Below are 23,433 nucleotides of genomic sequence, written 5' to 3' on the forward strand. Positions count from 1 at the left end.
TTAATCACTGCTAACTTATTGTACTTGAAAGGTTTTCAAAGGGCTTTGCATATTATTTAACTGTTAGCTACTGATTATATTCAAAATTCTTTGGTAGGGACCAGAGAAGATACAAATATTAAATAAGACATGGTTCCCTGGCTTCATGGAGCTCCAGTCTATCTAGACAATCATCTGACCTCTCTAGACCTCAATATTCTAATCTGGAAAGTGAAAAGGTGTACTAGTGGCTTTTAAGGTCATTTCTAACCCTAAATACCCGTAATAATAGATCGTATTTCCATAGCAATTTAAAATTACAAAGTGCTTTACATATGTTCTCATTTGATCCTCACTCAACAATACTGTGAGTTGGGTTGTCCAAATATCACCCCCATTTTATAGATAAAGACAATAGAGTCTAAAGGTGAGGCAGCTTTCCTGAGATCGCTCAGTTAGGAAGTAGAAGAGCTAGGCACCAAACTGAGGTCTTCTAACTAAATCAGGCTTTCTGATCTTTATGAGTGTACTGTGTTACCTTTCTAACTGCCTTCTAGCAGAACATTAGCATTCATTCCTGTTGACTCATTTACTTGTTCCATCATCACTTTCTACAGATTGCCGTCTTGCCAAATTTGCACATTTTTAACCTTCCATGGAAGCTTAAAAGTAGGAAGTCACCACTAGTTTCCTGATATCCAGGGGATGTTGTGAAGCTTACGTGAGATAATGGGTGTTAAACCACTTTGCAAACCATAAAGCGCTATACAGGTGCCAATTAGTGTCATAGTCATTATCATCATCCTCATCATTACTGTGGTTGTCCTTGTTAGTCTCTAGGTACCAGGCCTCCCAACTGGTGATTCTCTTAGGCTTCTACTGTGGTACCACTGATGAGCTCAAGCAATGTTTGTAGAGCCATATAGGGGTGTACTGGTAAATGTTGAACAATCTGAGTGCTGGAAATGTGTGCACATAGACTTTTAAGTTTAATCTGCATTATTAACACTTTCTTAGGTCTAGACAATCAACAAAAAATAAATCAAGCTGTGATTTGTAGGACAATTTCTGAGGTGTAAATGCTCACATTGACACTTTAACAATTTATTTGCCTATTAGAGCTGGCTCCAGTACACTTCTGCACATGTCTAACAGTATCATTTTGGTAGTTAACAAGATGGGAACAGGGCAGAAGTCTACTGCTAAAGCTGAGTGAAATTTCACATAATCCTAGGGATTTAGGACACAGGAAGGAAGGGAGAAAGAGGGGGGAGGGAGGAAAACAGGAGGGGGAGAGAGAGAGAGAGAGAGAGAGAGAGAGAGAGAGAGAGAGAGAGAGAGAGAGAGAGAGGGAGAGAGAGAGAGAGAGAGAGAGAACTTAGAGCTCATATAGCCTGTGAAGAAAATGAGTCTCAGCAAGGTTGAGTGACTTGTTAAGTGAGGATTACAATGGTCTCCTGACTCCCAGTTCTGCATTTTTCCCATTCCGTGTGTTAGATGGATGTTTCTATTGCAGAAGGGACCTTAGGAAAGTATCCAAGTACTCATGTTCCAAGATCCAGCTTGTCTTCCACTACCATACATATGATTTAATCTCATGAACATCAGCTTTAAAGTAGGGGTGGGAGGAACCTTCTAGGACAGTGCCTTTTCCTTTCAATGCCTTTTCCTTTCATCTATCAAATGAGTCTTAACAGCCACATCGAAATGGTAATTTCAAACTAACTTTCTGTCAATATAATCAACTCAATTCCTCCAAACTACTCCAGGTGGCATTCTTGCCTGTATATTTACAGAGCTGCATTCAGCTACCAAATGCCTTCAGTGAATCAGAATTCAGCTGCAGCATCTTCTTTTAGTTACTAAGGAACCTCCCTTTGGAAATCACCTTCAGTGGACATGAAGGAAGTCATCACCCTCTAGAAACAGTTTCCAGTCCCTGCTGAAAAGTAATCGGTTCCATGTGTGATACCTTGGTGACAGGAAGCATTTAAGATTGCTCCATCTTAATTTTTAATGCACCAAAAAATTACATAACTAAAATTGTCCCTTTGCTTTTCCTTTGCTATGATTCACTAGTGCAGTGTCTGCAGTGATGATGAATGTTTCTTTGTTCTTTTTTTATCACAGGTTCCGTGGACATGGGCAGCAAACAGTCCACGCTGGGCAATGTCTCCATAGACCAGTCCCCTATGATAGAAAGCATTCAGGCAGCATATAAAAAGGAAAAAACCAGTAAGGTCCAAGAGCTGGTTAAAGTATTTGAAGAAAGCATATCACATCTGGAAAAGGTAGGGTGAATACTACATGTTCTCAAATTTGGGGAAGTCACTGTTTGGTATGAAAGACACTGACAAACTCTTTTGGTTATTGTCATGCTTTTTGTGGGATGTGGGGAGGGAGTTTGTGGAAGGAACAGCATGACTACATGTTCAGTCCTGTTCTCCTGGTCAGGTAGGTGAGCAGGACGAATTACTTTTAAATAAAATTTAGCTCCTCACAAGATGCTGAACCACTGATTATAACACAGGCAGTCCCCTATCTGCTGCCTTTTTTGTACTTGAGTTAATTTTAAGCTTCCTGATTTCACAATATGCTTTAAAGAGTGAAAGCATTGGTCTGATTGCTTAAGCTACTTCGTTCTTGAACTTCCACTCTCATGCTCAGAAGAAGTATGTTGTTCTTCTGGTAGTGCAGAATGATCAAATGCCAGCTTTAGCTTTAGTGCAGAAGTATCAAACTCCCTAATATACCCAGAACCAGAATAAAATGGAATTGGAAAATGTTCAGCAAAATAAATAGAAATACAATGTAACATAGATAATGTTAATTTGTGGTTTTCCAAGTCAATATGTGGCCTACAGGAATCTATTTCTATTTGAGTTTGACACCCCTGCTTTGGAGCATGCTTTAGATGTCAGATGCATGGCAGACATCTTGAGGAAGCATTCACTGTTTCATATAAATAGAAAGCTGGATGGAATTGATGCTAGTAGTTTGGTACAGCTGTGAAAAGTCATTATCCCTTAGGAAAATTTTTAAATGGAGCTCAAGTTCACCTTGGTAGCCACATCTATTGTGCATGGGCTATTGGTCCACAAAATAGGTTATATCTAGGCCCTCTCCTTGCATCAGTGGGTATGTATTTGTATTTCACGTTTAAGGGGTGAGAAATGAATTTGATGAATTAATTTTTCCCACTTTATTTTAGTGTCCAGTTAATTATCTTCAAAAGTCTTCTTGGGGCAATAGATGAATCCTTTTTATAAGAAAGACGAAAGTTATTTGGTTGTTGTGTAATTTACTCTAGTGGCTTATTTAGGTAGTTCAACTCACTTCATTTGGATGGGTGGGTTTTTTTTGGAAGGGAAAGGATGGTTCATTTGTGTTTTTGTCAGAGCCCTATGATTTCATTGGTGTAGAGACTTACCAGGAAGGAAATTCTCTACCAATGCATACCAACACCTGCTCTGCAACCTACAATCTTAGAGAGTTGCTTGGGAGTATTGAAAGATTAAGTGACTTGCCTAGGGTTAGATAGCCAGTATGTGTCCAAGGTAGTACTTAAGCCCAAGTCTTACTGACTCCGAGGTAGCTCTCTACCTACTATGCCATGATGTCTCTCCCAATCACTTTTTTTTAAAGTCTCAATTATAGAAAAAGTTAGAGAAAAGGAGATGGGATAGACAGCAGAAGGCAATCTAGGAATAGTTTATGAGGGAGACAGAATTAGACAGATCTGACAAAGAAAGAAAGAAAGAAACTTAAAGATAGAATTAGAAAAAAAAATCCCACTTTCTCTCCTAGGTCTCTAGTCCTAGGATCATGCTGACTCACATTCACTTTATGATTGACTATTATCATTAACATTGTGATCATGAACATTAAGTACCTGCCTGGCATAAGGTACTATACCAGGTGCTGGGGATAAAAAGATGAATAAACTATATTTCCTATCCTCATGGAGCATACAGACTAGCCAGGAAGGCAGGATTATGCATAAAAATATTATATAATACATGGTAGGGTATGACATACTGGTGGAGTGGTATAAATAATAAAGATTATAACAGTTGAGAGGATCAATCTATTACTCCATTATTCTTAACTAGGCAGAGAGAGTCAAGCAAAGGTGTTGAGGTGTGCCTCAACAGAAGGGCAGGACTTGGAAACATGAAGAACAAGGAAGCACAGTAGGCAGGGGAAAGGCATCCAGGTCCCAATGTATGTAGCCTGCAGTGTCTTCAACAGTGAGGAGCCTGGTTTGGTTTACCTCCTAAACTGTACTCATTTCAGTTCTCAAGTTTACTCAAAAGTGATACTTTCAACTGTGACAATGGGTATTCAATTTAATTAGTTGTGTATTAAATGCTCATTTCATGTATTATGCAATGAGCTAGGAATATAAAGATAGAAATAAAGGGGTTTTTATTACTGTCATGTCCAAGGAGCCCCTACTCAAAGAACATACTGGTCTCTCAGAAGAGGTGAGAATACCTCTTCCTTCCCTAGGTCATATGGAAGAATAAAAGTGTTTTCTTAAAAAAGTAAAGTGCTTGGGATAAAAAGAGGAATAATTAATATTTCCTGTCCTTATGGAACATACAGATAAATTGGAGAGGCAGGATTGAAGTTCTTATTCATGGCAAAGAAAGACTTCAAAGTGAAAACTTAGTGAGAAAAGAATCTGAAGAGACAGATAAGGGAATCTTGATTGTGTCAGAAAGTTGAAGGGTAAACGAATGACACACAGAGGAAGCAATGGGAAAAAGGATCATTGGATAGTTGGAGACTATATCTAAGAAATGGAAAGAAGGCTCTTACCAAAGAGGAAGAAGCTGTATTTTCTAAAGAAGAAGCAGCTGCTTAAAGCAGCCACTCAGGGTCAGAGGAGGAAGCATGAGTTGTAGTGCCTGGGGCCTCCTTGCCAAGGGGTGCTGAGACCTGTTATTGGTTGATGTGATAGCACTAAAGAGGTTTTCTATCTTCCTGTGCATGTACTCTGCATATAATAGACATTCTCCCAAGACTTGTCAAAAATGATGACAACTCACCTCTTATTTTGATCACTGTAGGAACAAATAATAACAATAATAATGATGCTAATAAAATGGTAGCTAGTATTTCTATGACACTTTAAGGTTTGCAAAGTACTTTACAAAAATTATCTCATTTTATTCTCACAATGGTGCTAAAGTGGGGAATGGGTGATTTTTTATTAGTCCCAATTGAAAGATGAGGAGACTGAGACAGAGCTTATTGATTTGCTCAGGGTCACATAGCTAATAACAGTTTGAGGAAGGATTTGAAGCCAAGTGTCCCTGATTGCAGGTTCAGGACTCTAAATACTCTGCCACTAGCTACCAGAAGGAACACAGAAAACATTGCTTAAAATTATGAACTCTTGGGCAAGAAAATGAAGATATTTTTATGGCTAGAGGAGATGTTTGATCATTGCTACTCCTAAATGCTAAGAGATTCCCAAGAGAGTGGAAGATTTAAAAAATAATGGCTGATTAATAAGATGGTGTCCTAGAATAGAATTTGGATTTTGAGATCAAAGATTAAAACAAAGGAATGACAAGATCTTTGCCCAGGTTGGAACATGTCTAACAAAGACTGGTAAGATATATATTTTAGAGTCTTGTTGGTGAAATTGAAAGGAATTTCAATTCAAAAGGTGAGTGGAGGGAGAACACTACCTATATTTATCCACCAGGAGAGTAGCTATAATATAGGAAGAAGAATAGCAGTATCTACACCCAAAAAAATTCACAGGAGAAAGTCAAGAAAGAATCCAACAGTAAAACTTTCCATGGCTTTAGATACCTATGTACAAAATGCACAGAGATAACAAGAATGAGTTAGAGATCCCAATACAAGAGAGTAAATTTTAACTTATAGATCTTAGAGACTTGGTAGAATGAGATTCATGATTGGAAGATGGCTCTGGAAAGGTATGCCTTTTTCAAAAGAAACAGGCTAGGCAAGAGACAAAGCTCAGTGATAGTACATGTTAAGAAGCTGTATTTAACAGCTAGAGGGGGATTAGCATGGTGGTGAACACTTCAGTAAAGATCAGCTGAGGCAAATCCAGAAATAATATTATCATCAGTAGATACTACAGACAGAAGAAATGGATAAAGATTTGGGGAAACCAATCACAAACCTATAATTGAACCATTAGTATAATAACGATGAGGGACATCTGCTAAAATTTTCTCTCTGCCAAAAGCATACCTATTTAAAATTTCTTGACTTGTTATATGGATAACATTATTTTTCAAAATGTGGCAAAATGAAGGGAAAGTTTATTCTAGAACTGATTATTACCAATGAGGAAGAACTGATTGCTGAGGTAGAAGTGAGAACCTTGAAGGGGAAGTGATACTCCATATTGGAGTCTGTGATAGAGGAGAAGAAAGCTGGGAATAGACTCACATGCATTTTAGATTTTGGAAAAACAGATTTCAAAGGATTTAAGGAAAGAAAGGTTAAATAGAATCAATCTATGAGAGCCTAAAATTTTGCAGGAGGAGTCAGTCAGTCAATAAACATTTATTAAACACTTACTATGGGCCAGCCCAACAGAAATGGGAAGTTCCGGAAAATTAAATTTGAAAAACCCAAAGAGAAACAAGTGTGGAGGAAAAAGGGACCAATTTCTCTATGCACAAGAGCTACCAATCAGTTTAGATTTTTAGAAGATACTTTCAGAAAATGGAGGCCATCCTATAAGGATAAGGTCAAGATGGCAGTCTCACAATGAACTGAAGCAGGGGAAGAGAGGCAGGTATAGTACAGGGATATCAAAAAGGAGCACTTGGGGATGAGGGTGAGTTATATTTGGGGAAAGAAGAGGATCAAAGTTAGGGATAGGTCCCCTGCTTAGCCAAAGAATGGTATGATTATAACATGACAAGGCAGAAGGGCTCAATTATTAATTTTGCTTCTGTTTTCTCTGACACAGAAAATGATATTTGGGCTCAAAAGGACAGAACTAAAATAGTTGAGAGGGAGGTAATATCTCAGAGTAGTAAGAAGATTGCAAGTGAGCACTTTGAATTTAAGTTACTTAGCCCAGGAGACTTTTACATTCTTGGGTGTTAAAAGAACTCACAGATATGATTGCTGAGCCCACTGTCCAGGATTTCTAAAGATGATGGAAAACCTGAGAGATATTGAAGAATGGGAAAGGGGAGTGGGGTAAACCCCAGTTTCCAGAAAGGAGAGAGAAGACTTAGCCAACACCACAAATAAAGTGCATTATCCAAGTGTCATATTGCTTGCCTTCTCAATGGAGGGGATGGTGTATAGGAGGGAGAGAATTTAGAACTAAAAAATACAATTGGGAAATGTTTAACAAAATAAATAAAAATACAATGTAAAAGCTTTTTTAAGAAAGTACATTATCAGAAGTGGGATTTAAGCTCAAATCTTCAGAACTAGTGGATCAATTGAAGAAACTGGGAAAGTTTAACCTGGAAAAGTGACTTCTTGGTGCAGGACAGGGTGATGATAATGGTGGTCAATAATAGCTGCCAACTATTTGAAGGGATGCCATGTAGAAGAAGGAATGGGCTTTTTCCCCTTGGCCCTAAAGGACAAAAATAGGTATGATGAATAGAAGTATCAAAGATCTGATTTTAGGCTTGAGGAATCAAAAGCATTCTATCCAGAACTATCACCAAGTAGAATGGCTTGCTTTGGGAGGGTAGCACCTCACTAGAGATATTCGTGCAAAGTACAGGTCACCACCTGCCTGGTAGGATCAAATGAGATATTTGTAAAGCACTTAGCACAGTGCCTAATACATAGTAGGTGCTATTTAAATGCTAGTAGGGATGATGATGATGATGAGGAGGAGGAGGAGGAGGAGGAGGAGGATTATGATGATGGAGTAGTTGTGATTCTTCAAGAAAAGCTTGGACTGGGTGACTCCTGAGTTCCTTTCTGATTCTATGATATAGTAGACAGGATGTTCCCCTTTCAGACTTTGGCAATCTGCTGATTGAAAGGAGCAGATACAAGATTGTATATGAGACTTGGATTTAAAAAGAGCCATTTCACTTGCCCAGGGCAAAGATTGCCTCAAGGTCTTGTTCCCTAGCTGTTCATTTGGGTAAGACCAACAAGAGAATTTAGAGTTAAAAAGTGGGGAACTCTAAACCTCAGTGCCATTTTGTGATTATTGGGCAAATATCTATTGCCTGTTTATGTTTTGTTCTGCAGAGATGAGGATTTGGTGAGTATACTGATTAAACACTATAAGTCAGAATAAGGCCTTTCGCAAAGAGAACCCAGATCTAAATCAGGAAGGTTGGTCAAAGAAAAGACCTCAGAGCTGTGTGGAAGAAATGGGAAGCTAAACCCGTCTGTTTCCTGAGAAGCTAAAAAGTCCTTGTAGCCCATCCAATAGAGTAGAAATGGGGAAGCTTCTGCAAATCCTAGGTTAAGGATATTTGCCCTTTTTGAAAGAGTACAGCCCTACCTTAACTTCCTCCTTCCCCAAACATCAAGGCAATGCAATCTGACTTAACAATGGAGCCAGATAGTCAACACAGATACCACACTCATTAGTGAACTTTGTGAGGACAGTACCAATTAATAGAAAAAGAACATCAAGGGCCATCATTTCAGAGTGGCCAGTTTCTTTGACAATGTGTATTGCTTACATGTGTGCCTTACTACTATGGTACTTTTTAAGTCTGTGTCCCATTTCTCCATGGATTCTCTGTGTGTTTGGGGAAGAGTGAACCCTGGTTTTATGGGTGGAGGGATATATTTTGTTATTGTTCTTGCTTTTGCCTTTTGTTCATGTCTTTGTCAAGAGTTAATTGAGTCAGCGGGCTGCTCTATTTATGGGAATATGCCAGTGGAGGCTCAGGTGCTACAATGTTAGGATTGTAGCCCCTCACAAGGTTTCCCCTAAAACATTGAGGGTAGTATCAGCCACCACTCTGTAGATTCATCCTATCAGTATGGGTGGAAGTGGGAGGAGTGAAGGTCCCACTACATAAATACCAAGTTATTTGAGGTGGAAAAGAATATTAACTATTGGGGAGATTAGGAAAGGCCTCATATAAGAGGTGGCATCTCAATTGGGCATTGAAGAAAAGTAAGGATTCTAAGAGGTAGAGGGAATGGGGAATACTTTCCAGGTGTAGGGGTTAGACTATGTGAAGGCACAAACACAGAAGATGACAGAATGCTGAGTTTGGTGAAAGCTAAGTAGATCGTTTGACTGGACCATAGGGAATATGAAGGGGAATGGCATGAATTAGTTTAGATAGGAAAGTTGGAGTCAGATTATGGAGGAATGCCATCTATATCTTAATATAAGGTAATCAGTGTGCCAACTGGTTTTAACTTCTCATTGGTATTTGAAAGTATGTTTATCTAACAAAGATTTCTAGACAAAGAAAAATAAAGCAGAAAATCTTCCAGACTGATTTGGAAGTTTTCCCTGTGCTGACTTTTAAAAAAGAGAGAAAGAGAGAGAGAGAGATATTATTCAATTGGAAGTAAAGTTCACCACTAGATCATGAAGATGAATATAATCCCATTTGGCTCTAAAAGACTAGAGTTTGTTAAATTTCAGGACTGCCCATTCCAGGCTAGAAATCACTGGAAATTTCTCAGGCTAACACACAGGGTCCACCTGAACCTACAGCCCACCCATTCTTCTAGCTTTCTTCTGCCTTCATTATCTGCTACGATATTACTTACCACCTTTAGAGAATCAAGCTTTTAACATTGAATCATCTGTGGTCTAGACAGCTGGTTGTTGCATGTGGTGAAGCATTTAATCAATTGCAATAGCATCTCAGCTAATGCAAGTGCTTTCCTGGAATTTGGGTTATAGATTACCAGACTGTTGGGTCCTGCATTAGACAGAATGCACATTATGTTGTTTTTATAATTACATCAATATATCACTTGGGATAAACATGGCTATTTCTGCTCCTAAGATTTAGTGATTTCATTTCCCATTCCACTCCCTGTGAAATATTTTTATTTGTTTTTAAATTCTCTATCTATATGCAGTTGGCAGGACAGTAGCCATTTGATGCCATTTAGCTGTATACAACCTACTATGCACTCTTGCCCTCAGTAAAAGACAAAGTCATCAGAAATAATCATCCTAATCGTCTCAGTGGAAAATAGAACAGATGAAGAAATTTCCACTGTTAGGCTGACCTAGTCTCTTTATTTAGAAATTGAAGTTGTAAAATGTGCTGAGCTCTTCAGAGATGATTAAAACACATCCTCTCTAATTTTGGAGCAGCACTGAAAACCATATATCTTTTTTTACCCAGGATGGCAAATCAGAAAAACTTGGTGTAAAGAACAGTCAATGTATTTGGGGTTGTATTGAGATTTAGAATCATCAAATCAGCCGTTTTAGATCTAGAAGGAACCTTAGAGGTCACGTGGTCCAGACTTCTCATTTTAAAGATGAGGAAAGAGACCTAGACTTGGTTAAGTGGCTTGCCCACAAAGTCATGCAGTGAGACAGCCCAGCTCCTCTGACTCCAAGTCTAGTGCTTTTTTAATTTTTCTTTTGTTGTACCTCCATTAAAAGAATCGCAGAACACCAAGCTTTGTGTGTCTCAAGTTCACCAGTGAAAGGAGCTGGGATTAAAGGACTTGATTGTAATTCTCTATTCTCATATACTTCCTTGTCCCCCAGATAGCTTTATGCAATCGGCAGACCAGTCTAGCAAAATTCAGAGCCTTCTTACTGCACTGACCACAGGATGATAATTTTTTTAAGCTATGTCTAGTCACAATTCCAGAAGACTGATAATGAACTCAAAGTGAAGAATAAGACATACTTTTAGACATGCCAATATGGGAATTCATTATGCTTAACTTCGTATATTTGTTACAAGAGGTTTCCTTTCTTTTCTTTCCTTTTTCAGTTGAAAAGAGTTGGGAGGGAGGCTAGCAATAGGTTTGCCACAAAAAAAAGAAAGAAAAGAGAGTTCTATATTTTTAGAGAGAAGAAAAGAGAACCCTCTAAAGAGATAAAGAAAAGCTTCTAAAAATGTATAAGAGAGAACAGAAAGAAGTCCAGAAAGAAACACAGACAAGCAAGGCAGTTTTGAACATTCTGTGTTGAATTTATCATAAACTTAAAAGGCAAATCAAGCCGTACACACTAGAGATTTACAATTTTGTGCACAATCCTCCTTTTTTGTTCTGCCATATATATTGAAATGCTGATTTTGATTGATATCTCTTAGGTTTAGAATGATTTTTTTGAGCAAAGACTATGGATGATCACCTGTGAGATGTGTTGTAGTGAAGAATCTTTTTCAATAAGATGCCTTTCTACTCTGAAATTTTGTGATTCTTTGTTGCTTTTAAGGCTAACAATAGACAACAAAATTCATCCCAAGTGAACTTTGCTTCCACCACTCCATGAGGTCTACTTCTGAACCTGGGTTCGATATGTTGTAAGTAGGGAGTTAGGTTCACTAGTGGGTATTTCTACCAGCAGCATTCCTGTTCTTTTACTAAGAATGGTTCAGGAAAAGGTTTAAAGTTGGCCAAGTTTGTCTTCAACTTAGCCAGTCAGTCAGTAAGCATTTATTAAGCACCTACTATGTGCCAAACACTGTGCTAAGCACTAGGGATACAAAGACAGTTCCTCCTCTCAAAGAGCTCAGTCTGCTAGGGAGAGAAGAAGAAAACAACTGTATACAAGCAATACATATGTGTGTATGTGTATATCTATATAGCTGTTTCTCTCTCTGTATATATATATATATATACATATATACACATATATACACATATACATACCAGATAGATTGGAGATAATGCAAGTAAGGCCCTAGCATTAAGGGGGATCAGGAAAGGCTTCTCATAGAAAATAAAATTTTGGCTAGGACTTGGAGGAAGCCATGAGGCAGGGATGAGGAGGGAGAACAATTCAGACATGGGGAACAACTAGTGAAAATGCTCAGAGACAAAAGATGGAGTGTCTTGTTCTTGTTTGAGGAATTACAAGATTGCCAGTATCATTTGATCAAAGAATATGTGTTGAGGAATAAAGTTTAAGAAGACTGGAAAGATAAGTGGGGGCTAGATTGTGAAGGGTTTTGAATGGCAAACAGAACATGTTGTATTTGATCCTGGAGGTGATAGGGAGTCATTGGACTTCATTGAATGGGAAGTGACATGGTCAAACATGAGCTTTAGGAAGATTAATCTGTCACGAGTGTAGGATAGGCTGGAATTGGGAAAAACTTGAGGTAGGGAGGCCAACCAGCAGACTACTGAAATAATCCAGATATGGGAGCATGAGGACTTGCATGAGGGTGTCAGAGGAGAGAAGAAGACATGTGAGAGATTTCTTAAGGTAAAAAAATGAGCCTTGGCAGTAGATTGGATGTGGGAGGTGAGATAAAGAGTCAAAGATGACAACTAGGCTTTGAGCCTGGAGACTGGGAAGACAGTGGTGTGCTAGACAGTAGTAAGGAAGTTTGGAAGGAAGGAGAGGTAACGAATTCAGTTTTGGACGTGTTGAGTCTAAAATGGTTACAGGACATCCAGTTTGAGATTGTGAGTTGGAGATGTGAATTAGTAGGTTAGGAGAGAAGTTAGGACTAGAGAAGTAGATCTGAGAATCATTAGCACAGAGATTATAATTGAAATCATGGAAGCTGATGAGATCACCAAATGAAATAAGACAGAAGGAGAAGAGGAGAGGGCCCAGAACAGAACCCTGGGTGACACCCACCTTAAAGGTGCATGGCCTAGATGAAGATCCAGCAAAGAAAATTGAGAATAAGTCAGATGGGTAAGAAGAAAACCAGGATAGAGTAGTGTAATAGACACCTGAAGAGAAAAGGATATCAGTGAGAAGAGGGTTATCACCAGAGAGAGGTCAAGAAGGATGAGCATCATTACACCTCTGCTTTTATTCTTCTTCTCTCCTCTACCCCATGGGCTCCCAGTTCTCAAACCTAGTCCCCATACAATCTGTTCTTAGGAATCAATCTTATAACTTCATTATTCCTAAGGTATAAAGTACTTAGAAAGATAAATGCATAAGTCTCCTTTCAGGAGTATTTGTATTTTAATGGAGGACAAAATTAAATGATGGAAATCTTTAATGGTGAGATTTCAAGCAACAGTCATTAGTGTGAGGGGCTTTTTAAAAACTAAGATGAAGATTCTTCCTAGCACACCCCAAACAAAACCAAATAAGGGCCACCTAGTTTATACACATAGATCAAACCTTTCTCTCACATTTTTAGACTTATGCTAGACCAATAACCTAATTGTTTGGACTGAGGGAAATTCCATTATCTTAAGACCCACGGAAGGGGAATTTTTATTTCTGCTCTGTGTTCCTTGAGAAGAGAAAGAGGAAGCAACTAGTAAATACTACTGTCATCTACCTTGCTGGAATAAATTTAGATGAGATTTGGAATAGATTTGGGTGAGATAATAAATGACCAGAAAGTGAGTTGGAACTTACTTTCAAGATACTTGTATTGGAGAAAACTGCTGTGTGTGCATTCATGAGTAATTGAACCCAGAATCTTTGTAGTGTGGTGACTTAGTTCTGTAAGTCATGGGACTTAGCTGTGTAGCTAAGGAAAAGCACTAAATGCAGGGCCTCCTGCTTTTAGTCTGGCCCCAGGGGTCAGGACCACTGAATACATTACAAAATTTCACTAGATTTAAAGTTCCATGAGGGCAGAAACTAATTCTGTCTAATCTTGGTTTCTAAATTACCACCTAGCATTGTGCTTTTTATACAGTAGGTACTTAGTAAACATATGCTGAAGTGAATCAGATTAATAATATGATACCAGAATATTTCAGGTAATTGTAAAATAGAAGTCCTCACAGATGTCTTCACAGTTGGTTTCCCTTGGATCACAAAATCAAGATCATAGGATTTAGAAGACATCTTAAAGTTCATGTGAAGAAATGAAGTCCTAAGATGTGAACCCAGGTGCTCACACCCCAAATCCAGTGCCTTTCTAGGTGCTGGATAGGGGGAAAGAGCACTGGGTTCCAGTCTTGACTCTGTTTTGTTTCTTTTGTGACCTTGAACCAAGTCCACATCACTCCTATAGTTTGTTAATCTACAAAATGAGAGGTCCGGACTGCGACTCCCAGCCAGGAAACAGACGTTCTCTAGGCTGATAGTTCTCCAGCCACACTCAAGGCTTTTCTCAAAAACTTGCTGGGTCCTTGACCCACCATAACCAACCTGTTTATCAGTCTATTGTCATCCTCCAGTTTGTGAGATGATTTTTAAAGAACCTCAGGATTTTGAGAAGGAAACTTACACTTGGGTCTCTTTGTGTTCTCCCTAGTGCCAGCTTTTGAGCATCACTGCGGCCTATGGAGATCTAGAAGCAGTGAGATATCTTCTCAAAGAAAAATTTGTTGAGTTACCCACGGAGCCAAATGATGATAATCCAGCTGTGGTGGCGGCTTATTTTGGACACATGGATGTTGTAAAAGAATTACTAGATTCCTTACTGGGTAAGTTGTTGGTCAAGAGCTATTTACCAGACATACCATGTCTTTTCAGCATGGGGTGATGTAAAGAACATTGGATTTGGAGAAATTTGGGTTCAAATCCAGACTCTGATATTTTAGTTAATCTCTATTTCCTCATATGTAAAATAATGTTGTCAATATTTGGAATTCTAACCTCATAGGATGGTTATGAGTGGTTTTAGATATTATTATTCACCAGAAAGTTACCAATATCATTAGGTAGTTTTTGTAAAGAGGGTTTTCAAACTCCTCAAGATTAGAAAGTTTCACAGTACCCAACCCGCTTAGCAAAACAAAGTAAAAAAGAGCTTGTTTGTGAAAACTCCCCTCTGAAGGAAAGTGCAAAGTTAGACACCTTTCTGACATTAACTTACAAAAATTGAGGATCGATGTAAATGATTTAGATATCAAATGAGATCATAATTGGAAAGTGTTTAGCATACATAGTGCCCAGAACATAGTAAACACTACATAAAGATTAGCTATTATTATTATTATTATTACTCATTATTATTCTTGAAACCCAGTAGTCAGGGACTAAGGTTAATTTGAGGTCATTTGCATAAAGCACTTTGTAATTGTAAGGTGCATGCAAAATTATAAGCTATTGTGATGATGATAGAAAGCCACATTTGGGACCTTAGCCAACATGCTGCTGCTGCTTCTCCTCCTCCTCCCCTTCCTTCTCCTCCCCCTCCTCCTCTTCCTCCTTCTTTTATAAATGCTTCTTACCATGACTACTATCTTTTTAAAATTAAATTTTTAAAATTAACAATTATTTCTTTTTCTCTCCTCCCCACCTCTCTCCCTCCTAGTTAGAAAAAAAAAATCTACTTTTTTTTTAACGAGTATACAAAACAAATTCCCACATTGGCCATGTCCAAAAATATATGTTTTATTCTGCATATTTAGCCCATCACCTTTTTCTCTGTCAAGAGATAGGTAGCATTTTTCATCATTGAAACTCTGGAATCATGACTGGTCATTTCGCTAATCAGAGTTCTTAAGTCTTTCAGAGTTGTTTGTTTTTTTTACAATGTTGTTGCCACAACTGCTATTTTAATAGTAAAAATTATCACTAGCGTTTACATAGTGCTTTAACATTTGCAAAGCACTACATGTGTAATTTATGTTATTTTCATTTGATTTTCACCACAACCCTGGGAGGTAGGTGGTATTATGATCTCGATTTTATAGATTCCCAAATAGAGGCTGAGAGATTTTAAGTGATTTGCCCAGGGTCACACAGCTAGTAGTTGCATAAGATAGAATTTGAACTTAGATCTTCCTTCCCCCAGGTCCAGCTCCTAACTATTAGGAGTGATTTTTCACTTGTAGCCTAAGTGGAACCAACAAAAAATAAGTGGGGGAGATCTACTTTCTACCACCCCTGCTTCCTTAAAGAGGGAGGTGTTTCCACTGTCCAATTGAGTCACAGTGGTGAAGCACCAGCTTGGTATACTTTATGCCCATATGTCTATATCTGATGTAATAGAGGTTTTCCCCTCTGAATGGAGTCCTGTACCTTGGGCTCTGTACCGGGGTCAATCCTAGATTTGCTTTCGAGTTTTGCTAAGAGGTTTTTCCCTATCCTGGGACAATCCCACTTATCTAGAAGATTTCTGAGTAAAGGGTGGAGGAGAGATGAGTTTTAGCACCCCATGAGGTTTGGCTCCACTCAAAAAAGGCTGAGCCAAGCCATAACCTATTAGGAACCCCCTAAGGACTAACTGCTTTTTATTTAGTCTTTTTATCCCCAGTAGCTCTGCACATTAGTAGGTGCTTAATAAATGCTAGTTGGGTTGGATTGGATTTATCCTTGCTCCTAAACTTTGGAGAATCTTTCAGATTAGGCACAGTAGAATCCCTTGGAAAAACCACAAGCTTAATTACTCATCTGGGGCAATGATTAGTGCATTGGAATGTATGATGACAGTAAAATGTACCTGGGTACACTAAAAATTCAGTTGAAATGTTCATCATTATGCCTATTACATACAGCACTTTCTTTCACCTTTTCCTTATTCCCAGCTCTCTCTTCATTTGCTTTTACTGTTGTTTTCACACTCCTCTCCCTGCCTATGCCTAAGACTGCTAATGACTACCACAGTGCTGATTGATTCCAGTGGTTTCCCTCAGGACTGTCCTAACATCTTCTCTAGGCCAGGAGTAGGGAGGATCCTGGCAAGATTCCTTTCTTTAACTCTCTGGTAGGGCCACGGATGGGCTAGAAGACAATGCTGATGTAACTCAAAATGATTTTCTGGAGCTATGGAAAGGGTCTTTTTTTCTCATTGTCTGGTGGATCAGCTGGCTTGTTGAGGGTTACCTTGCTCAATTATAGAACTCTGTATTCCCTGTTACCGAATAGAGATTAACTGAAGAGTGGGAAGGAAAAAGATGTATCTAAACTAATGGGCCGTCTTACTTTGGGATTTAGAGTATGCTAAATTTTGCCCTGGTCATATGACCAGGGAACAATTTTCAATTGACTTCTCTTCAATCCAGCCTGGACATGGCTAAACTTGAAACTGTGAAACTTAGTTAACAATTAGGTAGCCCATAACAAATATTATTCATTCATGTTCATATATATTATATGTCATATGATTTTCAAGCCTTTCTAGTTTTCAGGTGAACTTCCTATTTTAAGAAAAGAAGGTTGATTCTGGTAAGTTTTGGGAACTCTTTAGTAACCATGGATTTTCAGACTTTTTTGAGGCTCTGGAAATGAGATGATGTTATGATGAAGGTTGCTAAGGGTGCATGCAAAGAATGAGGTAATTTCCATGGAAATTGGACCAAAGAAAAGCTGTCATGCTAATTTGAACTTGAGGATACTGCAGCACTACAACCCACACAGTCTCTGTTCATTCAGTTGGCTTGTTAAATAGCATTTCATGCTGATATAAAATGGGCAGTAATGGTTATTTCAAGGAGTGGCTCCTAAAGATTTCTGAATGTCAGTTATAATTACATAGAATTTAGAGAGTATCATGGTACTTAAAAGAAGAACCATCTATTCCCCCACATCCCCACCAGCCAAATGTTATCAACTTGATGCAAGTATCTTCCAATTAAATCAAGGCTTGTGTTTATCAGCAGCCAAAATGAAAGGATCACGGTGGTAAAACTGAATGGGACTATTCAATGCGTTTTTGGGTTTTTTTTAATTGCCTCACTAGGTCCATGCAGCTACCAACGACTGCTGAATTGGATGCTAGCCATCGCCTGCCAACAAGGACACCTAGATGTAGTTAAACTCCTAGTACTTACTTACAGTGCTGACCCAGAGAGCTATGCAGTGAGGAAGAATGAATTTCCAGTCATTATAAGGTTACCACTTTATGCAGCTATCAAGTCAGGTATGTAATTGTACTTACTGAAGTCTTTAGCAAGCCTTAATGATTTGGGGCTGTTGTTTCTTCTAAGTTGTTAGCAGCAGTTGAAGCTGTTAGTGGATGTGGAACCATAGAGTAAGCACAATCTCCTAAGCTCTTAGAGCTTCCTCCTGATGAAGGCATCTGTAACCAGTTTTCCCTCCTCTGTTTCCAAGTATATTATTATATTTAAGTATATTTTCATTCTCTCTCTCTCCTCCCCCACTCACTCACTTTCAGTCTGACTCTCTCTGTCTCTGTCTCTCTGACACCTCTGCATGTCGGGAAATTCAGAAACACACAAAAACTTTTCAAATGGGAGCATTTTTATAAGGTACTCCAAATAATAAAATCCCACAAAATTCTGTCACTTACAGGATCTTGATGTTTCAGGGGAAGTAATATACAGCAAGATGTTAAACCAGAGCAAATCTTTTCTTAGTTCCTCTTTCACATGTTGAATTCCCCGCCATTGGTAATGACCAGTTCCTTATGGTTTCTTAAAAAAAAAAAGACCCAGAATGAAAAAAGGAGACTGAACCCTCTTAGCTTTCTTTTTTTACCTCTTCTTTAGGGAACGAGGATATTGCTATATTTCTGATTCGTCATGGGGCCTTCTTCTGTTCATACATTCTAATGGATAGTCCTGATCTAAGTAAACATCTTCTTAGGAAATATTTCATAGAGACGAGCATACCAGGAACTGGTTCTCCAACAAAAGCAGTAAGTAGCCAGTACCTACAAACTACAGACCCAAAGTGTAGCCTAATCCATTGTAACTATACAGGGTGTCCCAAAAGACGTGGTATAGTTTTGAGTTGCTATTAATAATAACGAGCATTTAAATAGCACTTACTGTACGCCAGGCATATGTAAGCACTTTATATATATCTCATTTGATTTTTACAACAACTCTGGGAGGTGGGTGCTGTTATTATCCTCATTTTACAGATGAGGAAACTAAGGCAAACAGAGTTTTAGTGACTTGTCCAAAGTCAGATAACTAGTAAATATCTCAGGCTGGATTTGAACTCAGGTCTTCTTGACTCCAGGCCCAATACTCTATCCACTGTGCTGCCTGGCTGCCCCAGCATTTGGATTAACAGCTCTAATCTTAAAAAAAATGGTTAAAACTACACTAAGACTTTTGGGTACCCTGTATTTCGTATACTGCATTTATGACTTTTCTCCTAAAACTAGTTAACTCTGTCATGACTGTCTGGTTAGGGAACAGAAAATTTTTAATATTACATTAGCTGTAAATGGTCATCATACAATTGAGTAAAGAAAGAGATAGGGGGCTGGGCCTGTGATTTCATACAGATAGGAAACTACCCAATGAGGAGATTCTCCTTCCAATGTGGGTTGGCAACAAGTTTTAGTCTTAGAGAATTACTAAAAGCATCTAGAAGCTCAATTTCACCCAGCCGGTATATGTCCTAGGCAGATCTTGAATCCAGAGCTTCCTGGCTCCAAGGTCAAACTGCCTTTCAGTCTACAAAAGATAGAATAATCCCATTGTCCGGTCCACAAACATTTCTAAGTATACTTGGCTTCTCTTGGTATGAGATAGGCATGGTTATGTTGCATCTTTGTACCTGACCCAGATTTTTGAATATGTAATCATGCAGGCAACATATCCAGTGTTTACTCAGTAAAGAAACTTCAAGACTATGTGCTTACAAATTTCACTAAGACCTTTCCTGGCATAAGAGTAAAAGAGAAAATAAAACCAGTTAAAAATGTGATGCATAAAATCTCTTCGAGGTTCTTGAAGTACATAGCTTTTTTTCTAAATTCATATGAATTCCAGTGGCAAGTACCTTAAAGTAGGTGTGTTTGTATTTGCTATAATAATTCGGTTTAGCAGTGGTGCTTCTCAGGTTTTTAATAAAAGGCAAGAAGCAGTGAGATTTAGTAATCAGATAAAGAAATGTCCAATGAACCAGAGGTAAGTGTCATCTAAAATCTGAATTGCCTTATCTGCTGTCTGTCTGTCTACTGTCGTCTCTATATCTACATTTTCAGTCTGGGTTCAGAAAACAGCCATGCATATTTAACTGTGTTGCAACAGATAAGCATTTGTACCATTTGATATTAATGCTTAATTTGAGTACTGAGTGTTTGTAGTGTTCGATATCTTGTAGTTTTATTGTTCTTGTCTGTCTTTATGATTTTGTATATTTTTGAGGCCAGCAAGCAACAAGATATCAATTGATTTGTTACATTTCAAATGACTTTGACTTATATCCCCCTTCTAATCCTATTTTTAAGAGTTTTTTACATAAACTATATAGCTTAAAAAGAAACTTTCCTGGAATATGTATCTATGTATGCATTTATTAGGTACCTAGAGTGTATTAGACAAATAAATCAATATTAGAAGCAGTGTTGTGTAGTAGATAGAGAAACAGCCCAGGAGAATTTGGATTCACATTCTGCCTTTGATACATCATAGCACTGGAATCTTTTCCATTCATTTTAAACTTAAATTAAAAATGAAAAAAGAAAAAAATTTACATTTCCATGTGCAGAGCAGAACATAAGAGAGGATTCAATATAAAACAATAAATTTCCTTTTCACAAAAACCTATACAATAAATCCTACACATTGTTTTCAAAGCAACCCATCTTTTCTGTGCTTCCTTCTAGATTTTCTTTTGTTCTCTGCTGTGTACTTAAAATTTTTTTTTTCTCCTTCCCTCCCTCCCCCACCCTAGAAAGGCTAATTAAACATGAATACATACATATATACATACATACATATCTATAAACATATACATATATATGCACATATACATGTATGTAAGATCTACTATACATATTTCCACTTGTCCTCTGTTTCTTTGGAGGTGGAGCGCATCTTCTTTCATAGGTCCAAGTCTTTCCATGTTTTTCTAAATCAACCAACTCATCATTTCTTATATCACAGCAATATTCTGTCACAATCATTTCCTATCTGAGAGATTGGCTATGAAAGTTTTTCCCCCAGTTTTCTGCTTTCTTCCTAATCTCAGTTACAGTAGTTTTATTTATACTAGATATTTTTAATTTAAAATTATCATAATTGTCCATTTCATACTTCAGCGTTTTGTTTCGTTTTCTGTTGCTTGCAACGGTTTCTCCTTAACCTGGGAGCTTTGGATTTTGGCTATGATGTTCCTGTAAGTTTTCCTCCTGAGGTCTCTTTCAGGTGATGATTGGTGGATTTTTTTTTCAGTTTTGCTTTACCTTCTTGTTTTAGAACTTCATGGCAATTTTCCTTAATAATTTCTTATAACATTACATCAAGATTCCTTTTTTGATCATAACTTTCAGTTAGTCCAACTATTCTTGTATTGTCTCTCCTTGATCTGCTCTCCAGATGATTGTTTTTCTGATGAGATATTTCACATTATCCTCTATTTTTTCATTCTTTTGGTTTTGCTTTAGTATTTCTTGGTGTCTTATCATGTCGTTAGCTTCCCTTTGCCCAATTCCAGTTTTCAAGGAATTATTTTCTTCTTTAAATTTTTGATTGTCTATTTCTACTTCGTTGACTCTTTTCATAATTTTCCTGATTTCCTTGGATTGCCTTTTTTTCCCCTAATTTTTCCTTAATCTTTTTTATTTTATTTTTAAAGTCCTTTTAGAGTTTTTCCAAGAACTCTTTTTGGGCTTGTGACCATTTGACTTTTCTCATTGAAAAAAGAGTGTCTTTTTTCACTCCACTATTTTCCTCTGAATATGAGCCCAGATCTTCTCTGTCCCCACAGTTGGTTTCTATGGTTGAGTTCTTTCTCCTTGGCTTACTCATTTACATTTATATTTTGTTTCTAGCAGCTCATTATTTTAATCAAGTTCTAGACCTGTGGTGTGGGGTATGATGCCCCAAGCCTCAGATCCTTCTTACTATTATTTTCTGAGCTGTATCCTGGGGCCTAACCTAGACCACTCTTGCTTCCTATAGTCCCTCTGGTGGCTGCAAACTTTAACTGTCCTCTCTGCTCTGGAAGTGAAATCAGGGACTCTGCTCTCCTACAAATGCCCCAACCCGGGACCACATCTGGTTGGCACAGCCATGCTTGACTTCCCTCAACAATGGAAGGTCCCTCAATCTTCTATTCAGCTGTCTGACCCCACACACACACACTATCCATGAGGTGAAAATTCCTGAGGCTCAGGCTGCCTCCCAACCCAGCTGTCCTCAGGGTTTGTTGTTTGTTGTTTGTTGATTCAGCAGAGTTGGCCTGGAGGTGTTTGAACTTCACTCAGGCTAAGCTTTCACTCCTGAAGGTCTGGTCTTTCCTGGAGTCTTCTCAAATCATCTTAGGAAGACAACTGCTTTACCCTGACTTATTTGTTTCTGATGCTCTATGTGCACTTTGAGGCAATGTTCTGTCTCTTTTTGTGAAGGAAATTTGGAGAGTTCAAAGTTCACTGACCTACTCTGCCATCTTCCCAGAATCCTTTCTAGTGTTGTGATTGGGAGCAAGTCATTTAACCTTTTAGTGCCCACGGCCACTAAGATAAAAACAAATTCCACATCTGAACAGATCAGTAGAGCTTTCCCACTTAGAGGTCCATACAAAAGACCCAGATTCTACTTAAGCTCCTATATAGATTTATGTGTGTTTGTGTATAGGTTCTAAAGCTCTTGTTGACCAACACAATTATCCTTAAATTGTGGACTTCTTGTTAAAGACCTTTGTGTAAAGTCCCTCTGAAATGATAGCATTTATTGTCTAGGCCACTCATTTGTCCTGCCTCTTGACATTTTCTTGTATTGTTATTTAACTTTTCTTCATTTAAATCTTACCACCCTACCTAGACCATAAATTCCTTAAGGGAGGAAAGCCAACATGCCCTCCACCGTGCCCAGCACACAGAATGTGCTTTGTAAACATTTGCTGTTTTGATTTAATAGGAAAATATGATGTTCTGATTGATCCACATATATAAGAATGCATTGTAGACTAAGGATATTTGCCTAATTCCTCAGACTTCTAAAATTAATAGGGGTACCTTGGCATTGTGGATAAGGAGCTGCTTCTGAGTCAAAAGCATACTGGTCATGTGATCCTAGGCAAATTATTTCATGTTTCAATGTTCTAGAGCAATGGTGTCATATTCAAGTAGAAAAGATCCCTGTGGCAGATATTGACTTAGAAAGCTACAAGTTAGTATTGTCTGTGTTTTATTTCATTTTTATTTATTTCGTAAGACATTTCCCAATTACATTTTAATGTGGTTCTGGTGGTCAGCAGGCAGTGATTTTGACACCTCTGTTATAAGTGTCTAAATTTCAGAGAAGGTACTAACCTGCATTGGTAGTGGGAGTTTCTTCACTGGAAATTACGTATGCCAATGGAATAATAGGTCCTACCCAAACAAAAACACTTGAAATAGTATAAGACCAACGAAGAGTAGAAACTTTATGCCAAAAATTCAAAGGACAAAAATGTCTCTTTCTGTGGCAAATGGACTTCTTTCATTGCTTTTGCTTACAAATGAAGTAGAAGGAGGGTGAAGCCACATCTGTCATTCTAGCTGCCGAGAA

The 23,433-nt window shown here is 38.1% G+C and overlaps 1 protein-coding gene across 2 annotated transcripts in view; it reads left to right on the forward strand.

The window, feature by feature from the left end:
* The window catches only part of LRRK1 (leucine rich repeat kinase 1), a 159,468-nt gene that overhangs the window by 49,927 nt on the left and 86,108 nt on the right, over positions 1–23,433 (forward strand). For both annotated transcript variants that reach the window (XM_036735424.1, XM_036735425.1), the window contains exons 3-6: positions 2,110–2,270; positions 14,325–14,496; positions 17,700–17,879; positions 18,469–18,617. In XM_036735424.1, coding sequence (XP_036591319.1) covers positions 2,110–2,270; positions 14,325–14,496; positions 17,700–17,879; positions 18,469–18,617 — 662 coding nt within the window. The remainder of the gene's footprint in view (positions 1–2,109; positions 2,271–14,324; positions 14,497–17,699; positions 17,880–18,468; positions 18,618–23,433) is intronic.

Source organism: Trichosurus vulpecula, chromosome 8 (assembly GCF_011100635.1).
Source record: "Trichosurus vulpecula isolate mTriVul1 chromosome 8, mTriVul1.pri, whole genome shotgun sequence".
Classification (NCBI taxonomy): domain Eukaryota; kingdom Metazoa; phylum Chordata; class Mammalia; order Diprotodontia; family Phalangeridae; genus Trichosurus; species Trichosurus vulpecula.